Source organism: Macrosteles quadrilineatus, unplaced genomic scaffold (assembly GCF_028750875.1).
Source record: "Macrosteles quadrilineatus isolate MER2022 unplaced genomic scaffold, UCM_ALF_1.0 Scaffold_2__2_contigs__length_208266976, whole genome shotgun sequence".
In the NCBI taxonomy this organism is placed as follows: Eukaryota; Metazoa; Arthropoda; class Insecta; order Hemiptera; family Cicadellidae; genus Macrosteles; species Macrosteles quadrilineatus.
In genome coordinates this window covers 148976116-148998298 of record NW_026542595.1, presented here as the reverse complement: position 1 = coordinate 148998298, position 22183 = coordinate 148976116, and the positions used below count along the sequence as shown (strand labels likewise).

General features: G+C 38.2%; 1 protein-coding gene across 1 annotated transcript in view; it reads right to left on the bottom strand.

Annotated features, from left to right (window-relative positions):
• Positions 1–646: 646 nt before the first annotated feature.
• The window catches only part of LOC128985578 (sphingosine-1-phosphate phosphatase 1-like), a 38112-nt gene continuing 16575 nt past the window's right edge, over positions 647–22183 (bottom strand). Inside the window, exons 4-6 of the mRNA XM_054405192.1 lie at positions 21949–22121; positions 5314–5450; positions 647–2320 (exon numbers count right to left, since the gene is read on the bottom strand). Of these exons, the coding sequence (XP_054261167.1) occupies positions 2049–2320; positions 5314–5450; positions 21949–22121 (582 nt within the window). The 3' untranslated portion in view covers positions 647–2048. The remainder of the gene's footprint in view (positions 2321–5313; positions 5451–21948; positions 22122–22183) is intronic.

Here is a 22183-nt window from a genome sequence, read left to right as displayed (position 1 = left end):
AAATCTTGTTTTGTAAATTTGAAAAAAAATGTGTAGTATTTAAAAAAAATTAAAAATGGCCATGAAATAATCCAAATTACATGTTTGGGCCTTGTACGTTCTTAAGAAAAGAATCAAATTCATCCTAGAACCAGGTTTATAAATCAAATGTTTTGTTCATGGTTGTTCAATATATTTCCTACTGCAGCAATACAACCATTTTTAATGCATGCGTTCCAGGTCTAAAGTAGCATTTTTACTCTCTAGGAGTAAAAAGCGTTTTTAGCGCCTAGGGAGTAAAAATCAGCTGTTAACAACTCATGTTAAATTTTGATTGAAAATAATTGCATGTATCGAAATTGTGTATCGATTGTAGTTAATTATTGCCTCATTGCAAATACTTCGACAAATCGATAGTATAATGTACACTAACACAATCGTAATAGATGAAACGATTGAATCACTTACTAGACAGCTGCTTGTTTCCATCAGCAAATTTATTCGAAAACAAGTTAAAAGTAGTTTTAGGAGGTTGTCTTTAAATGAAAACTATTTTAGTTTTGTAACATAGTTTCAGTTTGTTCGAATGGTGCAATATGAAAAAAAATATAGTTCATCACACAACAGAAAATGTGTTGTGTGTGAAAAGAGTCACTTTAGGCACCAGTGATCAAATATACTATTTATTTCATTGCACTTTAACAATACAAAATTTTAGCGAATTTCCCCTTTAATTGCGTTTTAGTAATGCAACAAATTTTATGAGCAATGGGAGTCATCTATTTCAGTAGGTTAAACCGTAAAATCTGGAATGTTTATATAAATGCAAACAAAGATTTTCAGCAATTAATTAAACAAATTACATAGCAAACTAAAACAATAGTTTCTTTGCTACATATAAAATCATGCTCTCTACTGGACTGGATTATTATGGCTCCATAATTCACTTAGTAAATAATCATACTTTAGAATCTCTGGTAAACAATACTTATCATGGTCTCAGCTAAATTATCTATACATATATAACTAATATAATAAATCAAGTACAGTCTAACCTTGATATAACGAACCTCAGTATAACAAATTTTTTCAAATCCCCTAGATACCTCCATAAGACACAATGTATATTTTACCTCTACATAACAAACATACCATATCAACAACCTTGATTAACGAATTTTTCATGATCCCGGCTAAAATGAAACACCTCAATATAACAAATTTATCATTGTCAGAACCTCTACATAGCAAATTTAACCACTACTTAACAAATTGTCTGTGTCTTTCCCTTGATATAACGAACCCCACCCTATTATTGTTTTCGAAAAATCAGTTTCTTCATCAAATGAAATGTTAAGGTCACGTCAACGCTTATTTTTATTGTTTTCAATACAATTTGTTTCAACTTACAGCAACACCAATGCTAATGCTATAGTTGATGATTATTATTGACATTCCTCTGTTGTGATAAAGCAGTACTGTAGCCTGCCGGTCTATCACGAGCAGTAGCTTACAAAACTCTCTACTGTTCTGTTTTGTTCTTTATGTCGTTTATTGCTATACAATACAGTGTTTGGCTAGGTTTTAGGTGGGTTAGAGAAAGCTGTGATTTTAAACTTACAGTAACCTGTACTAAGGTCAATGACTAGAAATGTTATGATTGTGCAATATTGTGCAAAGATCCCTCCCCTTTATTACCCCGGATAATTGAAATTCTACTTTACAATGTAAACACTGTACTGTAATGTTTTGTAGCCTATGCTACTTTAATTGTCTTTTAATGAGGTGAAATCCTGACCTATATTGACCGATGCTGGTTCTGAACCTCGAATTAGCAAAATTCTTGCAAACCTAACCTCGTCCTCAATATAACAAAACCTCGTTTTAACGAAATCCTTGATATAACGAATATTCAGTTTCAACACTTCAGATTCGTTATACCGAGGTTGGACTGTAACATAAACAAAACGGTAACAAATCAAGATACATTTTTCAAAAGGGAAATGCATAAGGACACTAATAAAATTTGTTTAAAACACCTTAATCAACAAATTACAACTTGAAAATTCTCATATTTCAGTGTAAAACGTGGGTCGCTCGATGCTGAGCATTTTGAAAACATTGGGCATGAGGTATAAGATGTTAAAGCCAATTAGGCTGTAAGACACAAACTTGCAGGTCAGTTCTACGATACTTCTTGCTGCAGAGTTCTTAGTGTTGGACGACGGAGAGGAACTGTCCTGCAGTATGCAGCGCATGACAGCGTGCTGCGCAGACTTGCAGACAGCGATAGTAGCGACAATACTGCAGAGACCGATAACAGTACGCAGCACTCCTGTACCTGTAGTAACATTACATCCACAATATGAATAGAGGACTTTTTTATTGATTGGTTTCTTTATTATATTTGAAGTAATAGTGTTCAAGCCTGAGATTTTACATCCAGCCAAGATTTTTTAAAGGATATACCATTGAACATCTCATGTGGTTATGGGGACTTTATTGTCTTCCGATGTGGCTACATAGGAAAACTTTCTATCGTGAAATCTTTACAGACACTTCTTGTGACATCGATAATATCATGAGAATAAAAGCTCAGCTGTGCATGAAAATGTTTGCAAACATTAGTTAGAAGTCCATCTATTAAGCACTAGTAGTTTTGTGGCAATGGACAGTGCTAATGCCGCTCTATCTTGGTGTTAGAATATTTCTACATCCAAACAAATGTTATGATAAGCGCTGTGATTAATAAATTCCATAAGTTGTGCATGCAGGGATGGGTTGTTTGCAAACAACAAATAATAAACTGATTGAAATAGCTTGTATTCATTTTGTCAGATTCACGGGAGAGATTACTAGTAGCTACTATGATGTTATACGATGATTTAGACAATGAAATGTATAATTTGGTATTAAAAGTTACGAAGAAGCGTAAGTAAAAGTACATGATTAGGAACGTGTACGTGGCCCTCACGGATGTTTTAACCGTAGTATTAAGGGGAGCAGTGCGCGAATACCACTCCCATGTTATTCTTATGGGAAAACATGTGATTAGATAGGTACATTCATTTTTAAACCGTTAGAGATATTGACTTAAATTTTTGTTATATTCATTCCTTAGATTGTTTTCTATGATTTCATGCTATATAAACAAGAAATTAGGTCTAGTTTTTAAAATATAAAATTAAATAAAAATTACTAATATTTAACTATGTTTTTTTTATAATAATTTATTTTTGAAGTAAAATTTTAATGGTAACATTCTAAAAATGCATGAAACTATTCACCATGGTAACAGGAAGTATTGTGTCAAATTTGGGCTTGATGAGATAAGTAGTTTTCTTTAGAATGGTACCTAAACTTATAAAAACTAACTTTCGGATATTCACATTTGAACCCTTGAAGGGTCAGGCTCAGTAGAATCCAGAAGGGCCCTCTTTCAAAAATCAGGGAAAATTATTTTTATTTACAATATTAGACTATGGGTACTCAAATTGTTCAGTTTTTTTTTTCCTAAATGCAAATATGCAGTTTGATTTAAGATTAGACTATTACAAGCTTAGTAAATCAGGAAAACCTGGGGAAATGGGTAGTTTCCTTAATTTATCTTAATGGAGGATTAAAGATTCCTTCTTATATAAGAAATATCCAAAGTATAAAGTGTTATACAGACTGTCCCAAAAGTCCCGGACCGGTTTAATATTTTCTAAACGACAACAGATAAATCAATAAGATTTTGCACATCAACACCACACTTAAAAATCTACTTTTTTAAAGGACTATCAGTTTTCTGTCATATCATGGGGACGTCCCGCAAGGAGTCAGAAGGAAATCTTAGATAGGAGCATAGGTTGACATGCACATCAAATTAAAGACCTTTACTAGTAGATTACAATGCCGTAAATTCAAGCTCAAAAGAACGCCTGAGTAAAAAATGGCAGCCGTTTAAAGATTTCTTGAACCTGCCATTTTGAATCTTTGAACGACTGCCATTTTTTACTCAGGCGTTCTTTTGAGCTTGAATTTACGGCATTGTAATCTACTAGTGAAGACCTTTAATTTGATGTCCATATCGACCTATGCTTACGTTAAAAATTTTTTTCCGATTCCTAGGGCTGTGCCCCCAAATACAAATAAAATGAATCTTTGAACCACTGTCATTCTTGACTTGGTTGTCCGTTTGAGTTCAAATTTGCGGCATTATATTCTGCTAGTAAATACCTTTAATTTGATGTACATGTCAAGCTATGCTTATATTTAAGATTTCCTTCTGACTCCTTGCGGGACATTCCCATGATGTGACAGAAAATTGATATTTCCTTAAAAAAGTAGATTTTTAGGTGTGGTATTGATGTACCAAATCTTATTGATTTATCTGTTGTCGTTTAGAAAATATTAAACCGGTCCGGGACTTTTGGGACAGTCTGTATATTTTCTTAAACGGCACAAAATAAAATACACAATATTTTGTCATCATTTAATAAATATTTATTTTTTGAGCATTTTCGCACACTGCGATCTCCAACCTCTCCCCCTTTGCTTTTACTGTTATTATATTTACCTATTCGGGATTTACCGAATTGACGAAAATACCTTTTACGAGTATAACTTCAAAAAGCATTTTATACTTATACGCCAACCCCGTAAGAAGGACGGGTACTCTGCTAGTAAGTAATATAGGCTTATTACTAAGATGTTCAGGGGTTCTTAAAATAGTTATATTTATAATTATAATTATAATTATACATCTTATATTTGGGAGTTGGTGTTGTGCTAACTTGAAAAGAATATTTGTCAAAATTAGGTTTATTTACAAATTACAACAAGGAGAAATTATGTGAGGACAATAATTAATTGTAGGGAACATTTAATAAGGGAATTAAATATTAATATTACACATTATAGGGAAATTAACACTACATAATGAATGATATGAAATGTAATACTATAAAAATTGTAATTGTATGAACAACGTAGTTCCATAATATGTAATTACAAGAGACAAATTCAATTAATTTTTCGTTGTTGGAGAATTTTGCCTTCTAGACAACATTTACTTCCGAATACATTGCACAAGACACGTCTAAAACGCAGCGTAACTCAGACTGCTCTGAAACTGAAAGCAGTCGGTCAAATACGCAGCTATTGATGCGCGCGAATTAGATACGCTGCCTTAGAAACCGCTTACACAAAACTCCATAAGACGAGTGTGCTGCGTCTTAGATGCGCACACGCAGCGCATCTATTACGCGTCTAGGAAACCACAGCTTTATAGATATTCATTGTCAGAACGGTAAATGTAAAGAAATGCTTGAATTTCATTTGTTAACTTACCAAACATGGGCCACGAAGGCCAGATGACGGTGTAAGGAGGAGGTAGTGGTGGTTCTTTCATTACCCCTCGGTGGTAATTGGTCCAGGCACCAATGTACAGTCCTGCACAGAAGCCTAGGATGGTGGTGGTGTCCCCTCTGTAAACATATCAGTTGAGTGAGACACACATTGATTACACAAACATTGAAATGTACAGGAAATCAAAATGTCAAATGTAAACATTGTAGTCTGGCTTTTAGATACCAAGGAGACAAATTAGCTCCACCTTGGAACTTTGGAAGTTTACAAATTAGATTAGATTTATAAGACCCTGGCTCACCGTATATTTTGAGACAAAGATGAGTTAATGATGAGTGTTGAGTGGATATGATGAGAGCTCTGTTACTGTTTAAGATCAGCTGATTATCGAGCCAATAGCAAAATGATCACAAACAGCTGGGTCTATTTTCAAACCATCGTAAAACAACTTAGCTTAATAACCTGGCATCCTTGTTTTGTATGCAAGCATTATATAACCACGCAATTATCCAGCTAGAAATGTTTATAGCTGAGGGAAGACCTTGTAAAAATAAGCGTATTGGTAGTTAAATCACTAAATTAAAAAAAATCAATAGAGTTCAAAGGGTTACATTAGCAAACAAACTGATGTCTGGAAAACAATATGAAACTAAACAATAAATTCATGAGAATAGGTGGGAAATATTATTACTACCTTCCTGAAATAATAAAATCTGAAACAAGTTTTAGATGCTTTGAAAGCAAATTAAAAAGATTTCTCGTGACCAAAGCGCTATACAGGGGGCTAAGGGTGAAGGGGAGGTGGGAATACAGACCACTGGGCGGTTTTTTAGGGGATACTCAAACCCTGGCGGACAATTCCTGGTCATGATAATTGACGAAAACTCCCTGCAGAAGATGAAGTCTCTTGCGATGCGCCTATTCCTGGGCTGCAAGAGGGTTACATTCAGGCTGCATGGGAGCAAGGATCCCCACAAGTAGAGGATGGTTGCGGTGGTCCAGATCAATCTCCAGCACAGCAGGGCGGCTTTGGCTACGCTTTGCCAGAAGATCCTCGCTGACCGCATAGGCGTGGCTCTGATCCAGGAGCCATGGACCGCAGGATGCAGAATCAAGGGGATGGGCAACGCAAAAGGTGAGTTGATATATGATACTGACAGTGATGGTGACAAACCTAGAGCTTGCATTTTTGTCAGCAGAAATATTAAGACACTGAAAGTCACTAATCTCTGTTCTAAGGATTGTGCCGTGACCGAGGTATACGGGCAGATGGGTGTCAATGACGTCAGAATCCTACTGGCTTCAGTATACCTGCAGTATGACTCCCAGGCCCGTCATGTATGGCCGGTGACACACTATCTGGTTTCGCCAGTCTGGTTAAAGGGGACCCGTTTGGCGGGATGATTCAAGCTCATGGGTTTTAATGGGAGCTTTCACATTGATGCGGTTGCGGCGCGTCGACGGGATCCACTGTAAGGTGTTGCGGCGTGGCGGGACGACCGGACGACGGGATGAAAAGATAAATACATGCAGTTAAATGAGAGCTGTCACACTGTCCTGTTTTGCCGTGCGCGTTTAGCATGTTCGACACAGACAAGTTTATCGAATAGTCCATGATCTACCTGCACTGTGGGATAAACACCTTCAAGACTTCTCTGATAGGACTGAACATGAGAAATGTTGAAATTTAGTTGGAGAAGAGATGACGACTGGTTGGAGATTGAATTTAAGATGAAAGATGCTAGAGTTATCGTTACTCTTTCCTCAGCACTGATTAAATTCCTGAATTGTGTACTGATCTTCGTTAAATGTGGCCTCAAAATGCGCAGCAGCTCATCAAAAGATGTGATGGACATTCTATGATAATTAAAAAAAGTGCGAGGATATTGCCATATACTTTGATAAAAACTCTTAAACTGTTCATCTCTATCATTTACCCAATAACGCCTACGTAAAGGTTTTCACAACAAACCACTTGCTTCAAGAGCACAGACAAATTTCACTTTAGACAACATCGTAATGTTGTCGCTATCAACAGTGCACTGCATGTGATGCCGCGCTCTTCACTCAAAATATGTTGCGGTAGAATAGGACAAGTATGACAGGGCAATGTCAATGTGGTAAAAATGCATCCCGCTAAACCACATCCTGCTAAAACGGATAGTGTGTCACCAGCCTAACACCAGAGAAATGAGGATGGTTGTAGAATACGGAGCCAGAGAAAGGAAACCCCTGTTGTTGGGCTGAGACTCCAATGCCCATCACGTGGCCTGGGGTAACAGTGTCGTCAATGAGAGAGGCGAAGGCTTGTTAAGTTTTATAGCTGAATCTAATTTAGTTATATTGAACAAAAGATCCAAACCAACCTTTAGTAAACAGAGGAGAGAGAGGAGAAGAGGGGACTAAGGGAAGAGGTTTTGGACATAACTTTGCGGCGACAAAGGTTATAAAATGGGGGGTGTCTTATGACCACTCAGCGTCGGATCAGGGTCACATTGAATTTACTATAGCCTCGATCTGTACAAAAGAGACCTATAGGAACGTGAAAAGGACAGACTAGAACCAGTATCGAGAGGTGCTAGGGGAAAGACTAAGCCTAATAAAAGACACAGAAGGGCATGGGGTGGGGAGTATGGCGAATTCTTTGAATTCTGCCATATTAAGCTCAGACCAAGAAACCTGCCCGGAGACTGTAAAGAACATGCGCAGGCAAGCCTGCTGGTGGATTAGAATAGTGGGTTAGAGGCCCTGAGGAGGAAGGTTCGCAGACTGTATAATGTAGCAAAGCGTACAGGAAGCTGGAACAACTACTCGAAGATGCTCACTGTTTATAATAGGACAATTAGAAGAGCTAAGAAAGAGTCATGGAGAGAATTCTGTCAGAACATGGAAAGTGTTTCTGAATGTGAAAAGCTTCATTGAGTCTTAGCTCGAGGCCAGGCCAATCCTTTAGGAACAATGCTTAAGGAGGATGGTACATATACGGATGGCCCAGAAGAAGTGCTGTAGAGTCTTTTGAGCGCTCACTTCCCAGGATCCTAGCAACCATAGAACACAGTCGAAGATGAGATGGCAAGAGAGACTAGGGTACGGACGACAAGGGAAGATTGGGCTTGCGCTTGGGCTGTGATCACCTTTACGGGTGTAAAATGGGCTCTTAGGGCATTACAACCATTTTAAAGCTCCTGGTACCTATGGCATCCATCCTGTGTTCTTGCAGGAGGGTGGGGACCAGTTGATACTCCTTGGTGTGTCTTTTCAGGACCAGCTTAGCCAGTGGAGTAATACAAACAGTATAGAGGACCTCAAGGGTGGTATTCATACCAAAGCCTGGAAGGGACACATATGCTGTGCCTAAGGCTTTTAGACCTGTCAGCCTTACATTGTTTCTCCTGAAGACCATGGAGAAATTAGTGGATAGAAGAATAAAGCATATGGTCCTTGTAAGCCGTTCTTTGCACCCGAACCAACACGCCTATCAGAAGGGAAATTCATACAAAACAGCCCTGCATGCGCTGATTTGGAAGATTGAAAATGCTATCTCGAACAAGGAAATAGCGGTGGCTGGATTTATTGATATAGAAGGAGCTTTTGTATCAAAGCTGGTATCAAGAAATTTGGGAAGCACTGTTGTGAGGTGGTAGGCAACATGCTCAAATGAAGGAGAGCGCAAGCTTCTCTGTGTGGGACAGTGAGAGAGGTCAAGGCCCAAAGAGGTGTCCACAGGGTGGCGTCTTGTCACCGAATCTATGGAACCTGGTGGTCGATGATCTCCTGTCCTAGCTCAATGCACAGGGCATGTACGCTCAAGGATATGCTGACAACATTGTTGTTCTAATAAGAGGAAAATTTATGAACACTTGCCTGGAATTCATGCAGAGGGCATTGTCCATAGTGGAAAGGTGGTGTAACCAGGAAGGTCTGAGGGTCAATCCAATGAAGACCGTAATGGTACTATTTACAAGGAAGAGAAATGTTGATATCACTAGAGTACCAACTCTCTTCTCTTCGGTAATCAGATCCAGGTTAAGAGGGAGTTCATGTACCTAGGAATTGTTAAGATAATATGTGATTAACTTATCTATCATTTAAAGAATTTTCCTCTTTGTTAGCGAATTTCCCTATAGGGAAGTAGCTATTACCGTAGGTCTCATGGTAAGACCTAGGCCCGGGACCGATTTACTTTTTCATTTTGATGTCCCCAGAAGCCAAAAACACCATTCGTTCAAATTTTTATATATCTATATATAGATATATATATATATATATATATATATATGTGTCCATCCGCACGATAACTTGAGTAATTTTTGTCCGATTTTGATAAAATTTGGTTTGAAGGTGTAAGGCGGGATAAACTTGAACGAGTTCGCGAACCAGCATGATCGGGCTATGGGAACGGGGGTTTTATGGGGTAAAAATAGGTTTTTCCCATTTTTGACCCAAAAAACATAAAATTTTGCAAAATCTTTCCAAACCATTTTGTAGAGCTTAAAAAAACAAATAATTTAGTATATTGAAGTGTTACTATGCGCCTAATGGTTACGGAGAAAATTCAAAAAAAATGTAAATTTTTAATTCCCATGTTATTCTTATGGAGAACAAGTAAACTGTTGTAGTTTGCTTGTTTATGAACATATTTTGATCAAATTTGGAAAATGTTTTTATTTCTTACTAACTATTAACATTTTACAAAAAAAAGCAGTTTTACCCTCCCTGATGCAGCAAACCTAAGTACCTGTTAAACTAATTCTATTTTAATAAATGTTAAATTTTTAAGTAGACATTTTAGTGTAAATCCAATCAGGCAAATGGAAATTCGCTTAGTCTGCAGGTTTGCTGCGGCGGGGGTATTTTTTCTTTCTTTCTCTCAGCTGTGTTATTATTAATTATGCAGTTTTGTATAATATGAGTTTGTAGATAAAAACATAACAAAAATGTCTAAACCCAATTATTCTTTCCTCATCTTTAATTTCAACATGGTAGCAGAGCTTTGGTTTCGTTAATATAACAAACTGTTGATAGTGAAGTGAAGTACTTATTTTTTTTGTAATATATTATATTTACTGGAAAAGAATAAATAATAATATGGAGTTTACAAAAGTGCAAATTGGACTTCTAAATGGGAAAGATAATTGGGCTACCTGGAAGTTCAAGATTAGTATTCTGCTGAGGAGTCAGTCTGGAGTAATGGATGTCATAGAGGGAAATCTACACACACCTACACAGAAAGAAGATCCGTCAACAGCAGATGTAGCTAAGTATGAGGCAGATTTAGATAAGTTCAGGAAGGCTGACAGTACAGCTATGATAATTATTACCACCAATCTGTCAGATGTAACCCTATAAAGGGTAATGCGTTTTACAAATGCAAGAGAGGTGTGGCTAGAGCTGCATAGGTTGTTTGATGGGGTGTCTGAGGACAAAGCCTACGAAATATGTCAAGAATTTTTTAGTTTCAATCGGGATCCTAGCATTGATATTTCTGGTAACCTATCTAAGCTTAAGAACTTATGGAATAGTTTGAAACTTGAAATATCTAAAGAAGGGGACAACAAATTTGTTCTTAAACGACATGGTATATTAGGTGAGGTCAATACTTCAGTATGATAATATTTTTGTTGGGCATCACTCACCTTATTTTCATTTTGTCAGTCTATCGAGTTCCAGATGGGGATGCGGCGATTTTCCTGGAGAATGTAGAACTGTTGATTTTATTTTTGTCTAAAATGAATGTGCCTGTGGTATTGTGTGGCGACATTAATATCGATATTCGCCTTAGAGAGCCATTACCTCTCCAATTTCTGGATGCTCTCCGCTCTGTTGACTGCTATTGTGCAAATGAGAAGCCTACAAGAGGACCCGCCTGTCTCGACAATGTTATTACCAACTACCCAAGACAACTTCTAGATGTTAACGTTACTTCAGTGCCTTTATCTGACCATCAGGCTCTGGAAATTAAGCTAACGCCCACTGACTGTAGCAACAAACATCAAGAAACGACTTCTAAGATTACTCGTTGTTTTAGCCAAAAAAACAATGAAAACTTTATGTCCTACATGCTTAACACTGATTGGCTCACTATCAATAGCAACTCCTGTGATAATTTTCCTGAACATTTTTTCATGCATTTCTTTCAGAGCTTTGACACTTTTTACCCTGTTAGAATTATGAAGTATAATGCGAAGAAATCTCTTAATCTTGGGCCTACCTGGTTTAAGCAAGAACATCAAAAAATGAGAAAGGAGTTATCGCAACTGTATGACTTCCTTCTCTGGGCTAAAAAATATAATCTTTCTGTGGATATTATTAGATTCCGGTATTTGGCTGCCAAACGAAGATATAAGAAAGCTCTTGTACAAGCTAAACTGGACCACAATGTGACTAAAATTTCCCAATCAGACAACAAATGTAAAACAGCTTGGGAGATTGTAAACAACTCCAGGAACAGGCCTACTCGTAATGATGACTGCAACCTCACACCCAAAGACTTCAACTCGTATTTCATCTCATCTGTGGAAGATGTCAGTAAACAAGTCAACCTATCTCCAGAAAGAGCGTCTGATTTGCTGGGAAATCACCAACACCCAAACCCCATCTTCAATTTCAAACCTGTGTCCTGTGATTACATAGAAAATATTGTTAAAAATTTGAAAAGTGGCCATAGCAGAGATATCTATGGTATCAGTGGAAATTTTATCAAGAGTATGTTACCTGTGATTGTTCTCCCCCTAACCCACTGTGTCAACGAATGCCTGCGTACAGGGCAGTTTCCGGATGTGTTAAAGCTCTCCAAAGTGGTGCCTGTATATAAGAGAGGTGTTAAAGATTGTGCTGCAAGCTACAGACCGATCTCCGTTGTACCGACCTTTTCCAAAATTATTGAAAAGGCTGTGAAGCACCAGGTGAGTGAATATTTTGAAGTGAATTCACTTTTTTTCAAAATTTCAATTCGGCTTTCGGGAAGGTTTATCTTGTGAGGATGCAGTCGACCGCCTTGTTTCAGCTGTGATTGATGGCTTTGAAAACCACCTTAGTACCCTGACCACCTTATGTGATCTGACTAAGGCGTTCGACTGTGTGTCTCATGAGATCCTTCTCAATAAATTACTGTATTATGGTGTAAGTGGTGTGGAGCTAAGTTTTTTTAGAAATTATCTGGCAAACCGCAGGCAACAAGTTTGTTTTAAAAACAGTCTCTCAGAGGTAACGGTAGTCAAAAGTGGTGTACCCCAGGGATCGGTTCTGGGCCCTTTTCTGTTCCTTGTTTTAATTAATGACCTTCCTGTAAATATTAGTTGTAACAAAGTCATATTTGCTGATGACACTACCTTTTTCTGTTCAGGTAACAATATTGCTGAGCTCTGTAACATTATGTCTGATGTGATGGCAGATGGCACAATCTGGTTTGAAGCAAATGGCCTCCTTTTGAATACCAATAAAACTCAACAAATATGTTTTTCCTTGTGCCAGTTTGATGTTCAATCTGATGTAGTTGTAGATTCTGTCGTTAAGCTCTTAGGTATTACTGTTGACACCAAACTTACATGGGATTCTCACATACAGAATGTTTGTACCAGACTATCTAGAGTGATTTCTCTTTTGTGGCATTTAAAGAAGCTGATCCCTAAAGTGTACCTGAAAAATGTGTATTATGCTTTGTTTAATGGAATAATTTCTTATGGCATTCGTCTGTGGGGGAATGGCCACAGTATTGATAAAGTCTTGCGCTTACAAAAAAAGGCGATGCGTATAATCACACACTCAGCTTTTAAAGCACACTGTAAACCACTCTTTGTCAGCGAAGGAATTTTGACAGTGATTAACCAGTATATTTATGTTTGCCTGTTGCATGTTAAGCAACATCTGCATGAGTATCCACTCAGAAGTAGTGTGCATGGTTATTGCACTAGAAGCATGTCCTCACTCAATCAGCCTTATGTTCGTTTGAGTAAATCACAATCCCAGCATCGCACTATGTACATTAATCTATTTAATAAGTTGCCTGTTTCTGCACATAATGTATCTTTCACTAAGTTTAAGTTGTCTGTTTACAATTGGTTGGTTGCAAGGCCATTTTACAAGCTCGATGAATTCTTTGTATTGCCTGTTGATATTCAGTTTTAAATTCTGTCTGTCTGTGATATAGCCAAGGGCTGAGTTGTTTTATAAGTTATTTATCTGTCTGTTTGTTAGTATTGTCTTTAAATTTTATACTCTTTTCTTGCCCCTGCTATGTTTTTTTTTCTAACTTATTTTAAACACACTGCATTTATTGTATACACATTGCACCTGTTTTCATGTTTGCTCTAGTCTTTGCATACATGTTTTTTATAAACTTCAGTATTTTATTTTTAAGATGACTGTGATACTTTTTGCATGTACTCTGCACTTGTTTATATTTTATTGTCTATATTTATTTAGCCTTATTGCCTGTAAACTTTAGGCTACTATTATGACGTTCATCCATTGCATGTGCTGTACATAGCATTTAACGATGAATAAAAATTCTTGATTCTTGATTCTTGATTCTTGATTCTTATTGAAGTCACGAGAACGTAGTCCTTGTCATGTCACAATCATACACAGTTCATTGCACATAAAAATATACAAAAATAAAAATAAAAATAAATCCAAATTTAAAATATTAGACAAAAGTTCTCAACACCGACGTTTCGCCGCACTTAGGTAGTCCATATAGATGGGGAGCTTTACAGTATTGTGGACTGAGTCGGAAAAATGTACTGTCAGCAATGTATTGTTTATTATTCTTTAATGCTGCCTTAATTTTATTCAATTTTTTATTCAATTTTATTCAGCTGTTGTGGTCTTGGACAAAATTGACTACAGTAATAAAATCAATGAAATAATTGTTGGGGGACAATACAAACTTCTTAATCGAAATCCGACAAACAGTGTACAGAATAAAATTAAGGCAGCATTAAAGAATAATAAACAATACATTGCTGACAGTACATTTTTCCGACTCAGTCCACAATACTGTAAAGCTCCCCATCTAGATGGACTACCTAAGTTGCACAAAGAAAACATACCGTTAAGACCAATTGTGAGTGCCATTGGAGCTCCTACCTATGAGTTGTCCAAATGGTTATTACCTATTTTGTCCCCTTTATTTGGCCACTCAACGTCCCATTTAAGAAATTCGGAAGATTTTGTACAAAAGATAAGGGATTATACTCTTAATGACAAGACGATAATGGTCAGCTTTGATGTGACTAATCTATTTCCCAATGTACCTATTGTCCCATGTTTGGAGATTGTTAAACAAAAATTGATGATTGATGACACTCTTCCTGAGAGAACTAAACTACCAATCGACTCAATCATGGAACTGCTCACGGTCTGTGTAAATAACAATTACTTCCAGTTTGAAGATACTTTTTACTCCCAAACGGCTGGCATGGCAATGGGAGGTGTACTAAGTCCCATTTTAAGTAACATCTTCATGGATGACTTTGAACATAAAGCTATTACAACAGCTGAGGTTAAGCCTAAGTTATGGTTGCGTTACGTGGACGATGTTTTTTGCTTGTGGGAAAGTGGCATTTCAGAGCTTAATAGGTTCAAGGAGCATATAAACAGCATTTGTGATACTATTAAATTCACTATTGAATTTGAAAATGATTGTAAACTTCCGTTCTTAGATGTAATGGTTGATAGGTCCTCGGACACTTGGCATACCAGTATGTACAAGAAGCCTACGGCAACAGGACAATATTTGCATTTTGATTCATACCATCCGAACCACGTAAAATTAGGTTTAATAATTGGGCTTATTAAAAAGGCAAAACTAATCTGTAGTGATGAACAGACTTTTCAGCATGAGGTAGTAACTATAAAAACCCGCTTACTTAACAGTGGGTACCCTAAAAGATTCATAAATAAAGCCTTAAGAAAAATATCCAGCTCTGATACAAGTTTACCACCTAAAGATAACAAACCTCTGGCCACAGTATGCATTCCGTATATTAAAAACCTTTCGGAGAAAATACGGCGCGTGAATGCTAAGCAAGGTATTAGGACGGTCTTTGCCTCAAAAAACACGATAAGAAGACAGGTATCTAAAGTGAAACCTCCTAACTGTGGTAATGACAATAAAAACGTGGTGTACAAGGTCCCATGCTCGTGTAAACGTAGCTATGTAGGTCAAACTTCAAGACCAGCTCTCATACGGGTTCATGAACACATGAAAAAAGTTGATACACGTGTAACCTATGGTTCAAAAATATCTGAACACGTTCATGACACCGGGCATTGTATAAAGTGGGAGGAAAGCTGTATATTATACAAGGAGCCTAATTGGAAGAAAAGGAATATTATTGAGGCTTTGTTTATTACTTCAGATCAAGATTCATTAGCCAACGCATCCATTGATATCAGCCCGGTTTACAATACACTAATAGAGAAAGAAATTAAAGGATGCATAGAAAAATCTAAACAAAAGAAGATAATGCCATCAGCTGTTCTTGATAACAGAGTCCCCCCTCCCCCTCCTCCACCACCGGGGTCGTCAGTCGTGGTTAGGCGCTCACAACGATTGCGTGAGAAGAGGAATAACCTTGAAAACGCCGCACGTTGATTTTGGTGCGGCGAAACGTCGGTGTTGAGAACTTTTGTCTAATATTTTAAATTTGGATTTATTTTTATTTTTATTTTTGTATATTTTTATGTGCAATGAACTCTGTATGATTGTGACATGACAAGGTGACAAGGTGTGACAAGGTGAAGTCGTTCTCGTGACTTCAATAAGGTGAGTGATGCCCAACAAAAATATTATCATACTGAACAAATTTGTTTTTGATCTGTAAAATCTTGGGAATGCTTCCTGAGGACTATTTTGCATTCAAGTCTAGTTGGATGATGATGGCAAAAGTCTGAAAGGACTATTGAAAACCTAACCACTCAACTGTGTGCTTACGAAAAAGCATTAGGGCGTAACTCTCAGGGTCAAGAAGCGTTATGGGTAAAATCGGAATCTAGAACCAAAAACAAAGCTAGTTTAGAAACTAAGGGAACTAATAAGAAAGTCACATGTCATTATTGTCAAAAGATAGGACACAAAGTTAGGCAGTGTACAAAATGGAAAGCAGATGGGAGGCCGCCTAAACCACCCACTTCCAAAGTAACAGAGGATAGTAAACCTAGTTCAAATATGACTTTGTCAGTTGATGTAATGATGACTGAAAACAACAGTGACTGTTGGTATGTAGACAACGGTGCCACTAATCATCGCATAGAGAAGACTTAGAAGTTTCAGCCGTTCGTCAACCAGGAGTCAGTGGTGGCAGCCAATGGAGAGTCCATCAACGCGCTGGGAAAAGGAACCATTGAACTTGATGTGGAGGTAAATGGGAAGCCTAAGAGAGTCACACTAGAGAACGTGTGGTATGTACCGGGAATAAAAAGGAATTTATTTTCAGTACTTGCGTCTCAGGACTTGCATTTACAAAGTCGGTTCACGTCAACAACGGAAACATGTCAACTTGAGGTGAATGGAGAAGTTGTCTTGGTGGGTTACCAATGCAGAAAAGGAGGTCTGTATAAGCTGAAGGTCCAAAATGTAAAACCAAGCGAACCTATCGAAGTAAACTTACTAATCAATAATGACAATCTTCTACAGGTGTATCATGAGCGGATGGGGCATCAAAACACGAAACATGTGAAAGCGACCATTGAGAGAGAGCTGGGAATAAAACTAACTGGGGATAAAGAGTTATGTGAAGGCTGTGTCTATGGAAAGTCACAGGTTAAAATTTGGCACTAGAGAACGAGCCACAACACCTGGGGAACGAATTCATACGGACGTGTGTGGACCTTTCCAGTCTTCAATGTCAGGCTACAAGTACTATGTTTTGTTTAAAGATGACTATTCTAGGTATCGACATGTTCACTTCATGAAGGAGAAATCGGAAGTTTCTGAAAAACTTAAACTATTTCTGGCAGCAGCTAAAACTACTGGACATGTAGTTAAAGAAATGTTGAGTGACAATGGCGGAGAGTTTGATAACGGCGTAGTTAAGAGTATGTTGCAGAACAGAGGAATCAAGCACACCCTGACGATGCCCTACACACCGGAGCAGAACGGTTGCAGTGAGAGGGAAAATCGAACAATCGTGGAAACAGCTCGTGCTATGATGCACAGCCATGAGTCCCTTCCACAAGGCTTATGGGCAGAACTGATCAACTGTGCTGCTTACATCCTCAATCGCACCGGCCCTTCTTCAGAAGCTGACAAAACCCCATACGAACTATGGCTTGGAAAAAGACCTAGTATCAAGCATCTAAGGATAATCGGAAGTGTCTGTTATCCGCATGTCCCAAAACAAAAGAGGAAAAAGATGCAGAAGAAAGCACAGAAAGGAATACTTGTTGGGTACGATGAATGTGGCTATCGTATCTGGGTCAATGAAACTAACACTGGTGAGATCGAGAGATGTCATTTTCATCGAAGAGCCCTTATTAGAGAAAAGAATACCGAATCCCTTTGCCAAGTGAAATAAGTCAAGAAAACGACTGCCGAGGCTTAGAATACGACGTTGAAGATAACGTGGGGCAAGAACTGGAAGAAAATGAAGACGAGGAGGAAGCTGACCTACCTGAGAGATCGAACAGTTATGATCTACGAAACAGATCAGAAATCAATGTTCCGAAGAGGTTCAACGACTACATCATGACTGCAGTTACTAATGTTCAAGAACTGAATGAGCCTGAGTCATACAAGGAGGCAATACAAAGTGAAAAAGCTTCCTACTGGAAAGAAGCTATGGAAAGTGAAATGAAGTCGCACAAGGAAAACCAAACTTGGACCCTGGAGAAACTTCCTGCAGGAAAGAAATGTATAACATGCAAGTGGTTATACAAAGTAAAAACTAGGGATGGTCAAGTCTCGAAATTTCGGGAAATTTTCGGGAAATTTTAAATCTCGTTACACGAGACAAGATTTCTTTTTGGCCGAGATTTGTATCAAGACGAGAATAAAAAACAAAAACAAAACGCCTGCAGAAAGTCAATGCAATACCCGCAATACAGGAGCGTGTTGTAGTTGCGTTTCCTTTGCAAAGGCGTTCTTATTTAATTAATTCTTCAAAAATGTAAATATTACTTTAATTATTTTAATAACATTTGAGAAGTTTTGTTAAGTATTAGCAGTGTGAGGAATGTTTTATTACTATAAAAAAGTCAAAACAAGTAACTATTTTATAAAAATTAATATTTTATTTTATTATTTATTTTATTTTAGGATAAGTTGAACTCTATCCAAACTGATATCACTATGTTTCCTAATCGTAGGCATTTTTAATAATTTAGGTGTGATTAATAAAAAAATGTTATGCTGATGTTTTTTAATAAAAGATAGTAAATATCCTTGCCTATTATCATTATTTTTGTATTTAAACAGTCATCTAACAATGTTACAAAATCAGGTAAAAATTCCGAACGTGCATTTCCCGTTGTGTATGAGAAGGGAAATCCCGTCTCGATCTCGTCTCGAAATTTTATGAGAAATAAAAAATCTCGTCTCGTCTCGAACTAAAAATCCAATCTCGTCCATCCCTAGTAAAAACTAATCCTGACGGCTCAGTTGACAGGTTTAAAGCAAGGTTGGTGGTTAGAGGTTTCTCGCAGAAGAAAGGAGTGGACTTCAACCAGACTTTCAGCCCAGTAGCAAGACTCAGCACAATCAGATCCCTACTGAGTGTAGCAGCAGTGGAACATTTGATTTTGACACAATTCGATGTATCAACCGCATTCTTATACGGCCAAGTCGATGAAGTTATTTACATGACGTAGCCTGAAGGATACAAGGATGGTACAGATTGTGTGTAGGCTGAACAAGAGTCTCTACGGTTTGAAACAGGCACCTCGCTGTTGGAGTACCAGATTCAACAAATTCATGGAACTTCAAGGATTCAAGAAAAGTGATGCTGATCCGTGTCTGTTCATGAAAGAAGATGGAAAAAGTAAACTGATTGTAGCGCTGTACGTAGATGACGGGCTTATAGCAACAAACAACACAGGAATGCTTCAGAACTTCATGGATCATCTGACGAAGGAGTTCAAAATCACGTCCAAACCAGCATCTTTCTATTTAGGCCTAGAAATAGAACAGAAAAGTAACGGAAATGTTAGAATATCGCAGAGAGCGTATACAAAGAAAATTCTTGAACGTTTTCAGATGAGTGACTGTAAACCAGCTCCAACACCGATCGTGAAAGAGAACGAAACGCAACCAGCAGGGAAAGCAGAGAGCTCAAGAGACAAGTTTTCATACAGAGAAGCTGTAGGTGCTCTGATGTACCTGATGACAGCAACTAGGCCAGACATAGCCTATGCTGTGAGTAAAGCATCGCGTACTCTTGAAAACCCGTCTCACGAACACTTCATAAGGGTGAAGAGGATACTGCGATACCTGAAAGGAACGATCGACTACGGAATAGAATACCAGTCCAAAGAAAACAACCATGTTTTAGAGTGCTTCAGCGATGCTGACCATGCTGGAGACTCATCGACCGGACATTCTACAACAGGAGTAGTCTGCAGTTTTGGAGGAGGAGTAATCGCCTGGCTAAGTCAGAAACAATCGAGTGTGGCAATCTCAAGCACTGAAGCCGAAATTGTTGCGGCCAGTGAAGCCTGTCGTGAAATCGTTTGGCTGAAAAGACTTTTGGAAGAGATAACTTCACTGAAGAGTGTGCCAGTTCTCAACATCGACAACGAAGCAACTACTCGGTTAGCTGAAAACCCAGAAAACCACAGAAGAACAAAGCATATCAAAATTAGACATTTCTTCATCAGGGAGCTTGTAGCGGAAGGACAAGTCAAGGTTAACCATGTACCAGCTGAGTTCCAACTGGCAGATTGTATGACCAAACCTCTTCACAAGCCAAGACTTAAGACTTTGTGGCAAGCTATGGGACTTAACTAGTGACTTTAAAAATTCTTTAAATGGGGGAAAGTGTTAAGATATGTGATTAACTTATCTATCATTTAAAGAATTTTCCTCTAGGCCTATGTTTTTTCTTTCTTTCTCTCAGCTGTGTTATTATTAATTATGCAGTTTTGTATAATATGAGTTTGTAGATAAAAACATAACAAAAATGTCTAAACCCAATTATTCTTTCATCTTTAATTTCAACAGGAATAAGGCTGGACGACAGGCTCAACTGGAACAGCCATTTGGCATATGTAACGCAACGCTCTCAGACCACACTTATGGGACAGGAATATATAATATGGAGTCAGACCCAAGGCGCAGTTTTGCGTAAGCCTGGGGAATCTGGCGTCTGTATTCCAGGCAGAAGTTTTTGCCCTGTCCCAGTATGCAAGAGTGTGTTTGGAGCGTGGTCTGATATACATGAACTCGGGCAGCAAAGCAGCACTAATGGCACTTGACAGTTTTGACTTTACCTCTAAGGCAGTATGGGACTGTCATCAGGCCATGAAAGTCCTGGGAGAGAACAACAAGCTTATCCTTAGCTGGGTTCCAAGACACAAATGTATTGCTGGCGATGAGGGAGCTGACAAGTGGGAAAACAAAGGCTTATGGGTCCAGAGCCGACGTGTGGTATTGCTTACAACACAGTACGGATGGGCCAGTGGATGGGCATAGAACATCAAAGGAGCTGGGAAAGAACAGAAGGCAACATACAGTCAAAGAGAATGCTGCAGACACCTACCGGTGCGATAGCGGCAGATGCCCTTGGGCTGAATAGGGAGACCCTGTGGAAGGTGGTTGGCTTCATCAGCGGCCATTGGGTATTCCGCTATAAACAAGCGCTACCTATACAGTTTTTAGGAATTTTTCAGTGCTTAAGGTTATTTACATAAATATTGGTTATATATATAATATATATATATATCTATCTCTAATATATAAAATTCTCGTGTCACAGTGTTTGTCTGCAAACTCCTCCGGAACGACTTCACCGATCGTTATGAAATTTGGTGTGTAAATTCTGTAGGTATGCGAATCGGACGTAAACTATTTCCCGTTTCGAAATTCTTAAAAGGGCTCCGCCCCAGTGGCTCTGGAGTTTCCCATGTTAACCTTATGAGAAATGGAATTAATGAATCTTAACAGCTGTTTCAATTAAACAAGTTGGTTCTGTTCTATGATGTTCAATAGCATTAAAGTTACAAGGATTACCAACAGGGTGCAGCACTATTATTTCTTTTACATTTATGACAACAGCTAATTTGCAACCAAATGGTGAGTGAGCGTAGCGAACGAACTTCAACCTGGAGGCGAGTGAGCGTAGCGAACGAGCTAACCTGAAGGCAAGTGAGCGCAGCGAACGAGCTCCAACCTAAAGGTGAGTGAGCGTAGCGAACGAGCTCCAACCCAAAGGTGAGTGAGCGTAGCGAACGAACTTCAACCAGGACGTGATTGAGCGATGCGAACGAGATCATCTTGAAAATTAAACGTAACGGTACTTTCTTTCCATCGGTCTGTCTTAGGGGAAACCTATAACTTAGGCGATACGAAGTTCGCCGGGTCAGCTAGTATATATATATATATATGTATCAGTTGTATATCTGTGAATAAAATATCTTTGAATTAAATTGAATTGAATAGGCTACTAAATCTAAACCTACCTTGTTGGTGTCCAGTGAGTTGTTGTGGGATAAAAGGCAATCATCGGTATTGAGGCCAAAATGAGAGCAACAGGAGACCATCTGTTGGTGATGAGGATAAAATCTACTGTATCAACAATTGGCACCACAGGCACCATCAGTGCTATGGCTAGCACCAGGCCAACCACCACATCCTGCATAAACAATCATTGTTAGTAGGCCATAACATAAGCTACCACAGAGGAGGGGCAGAGAG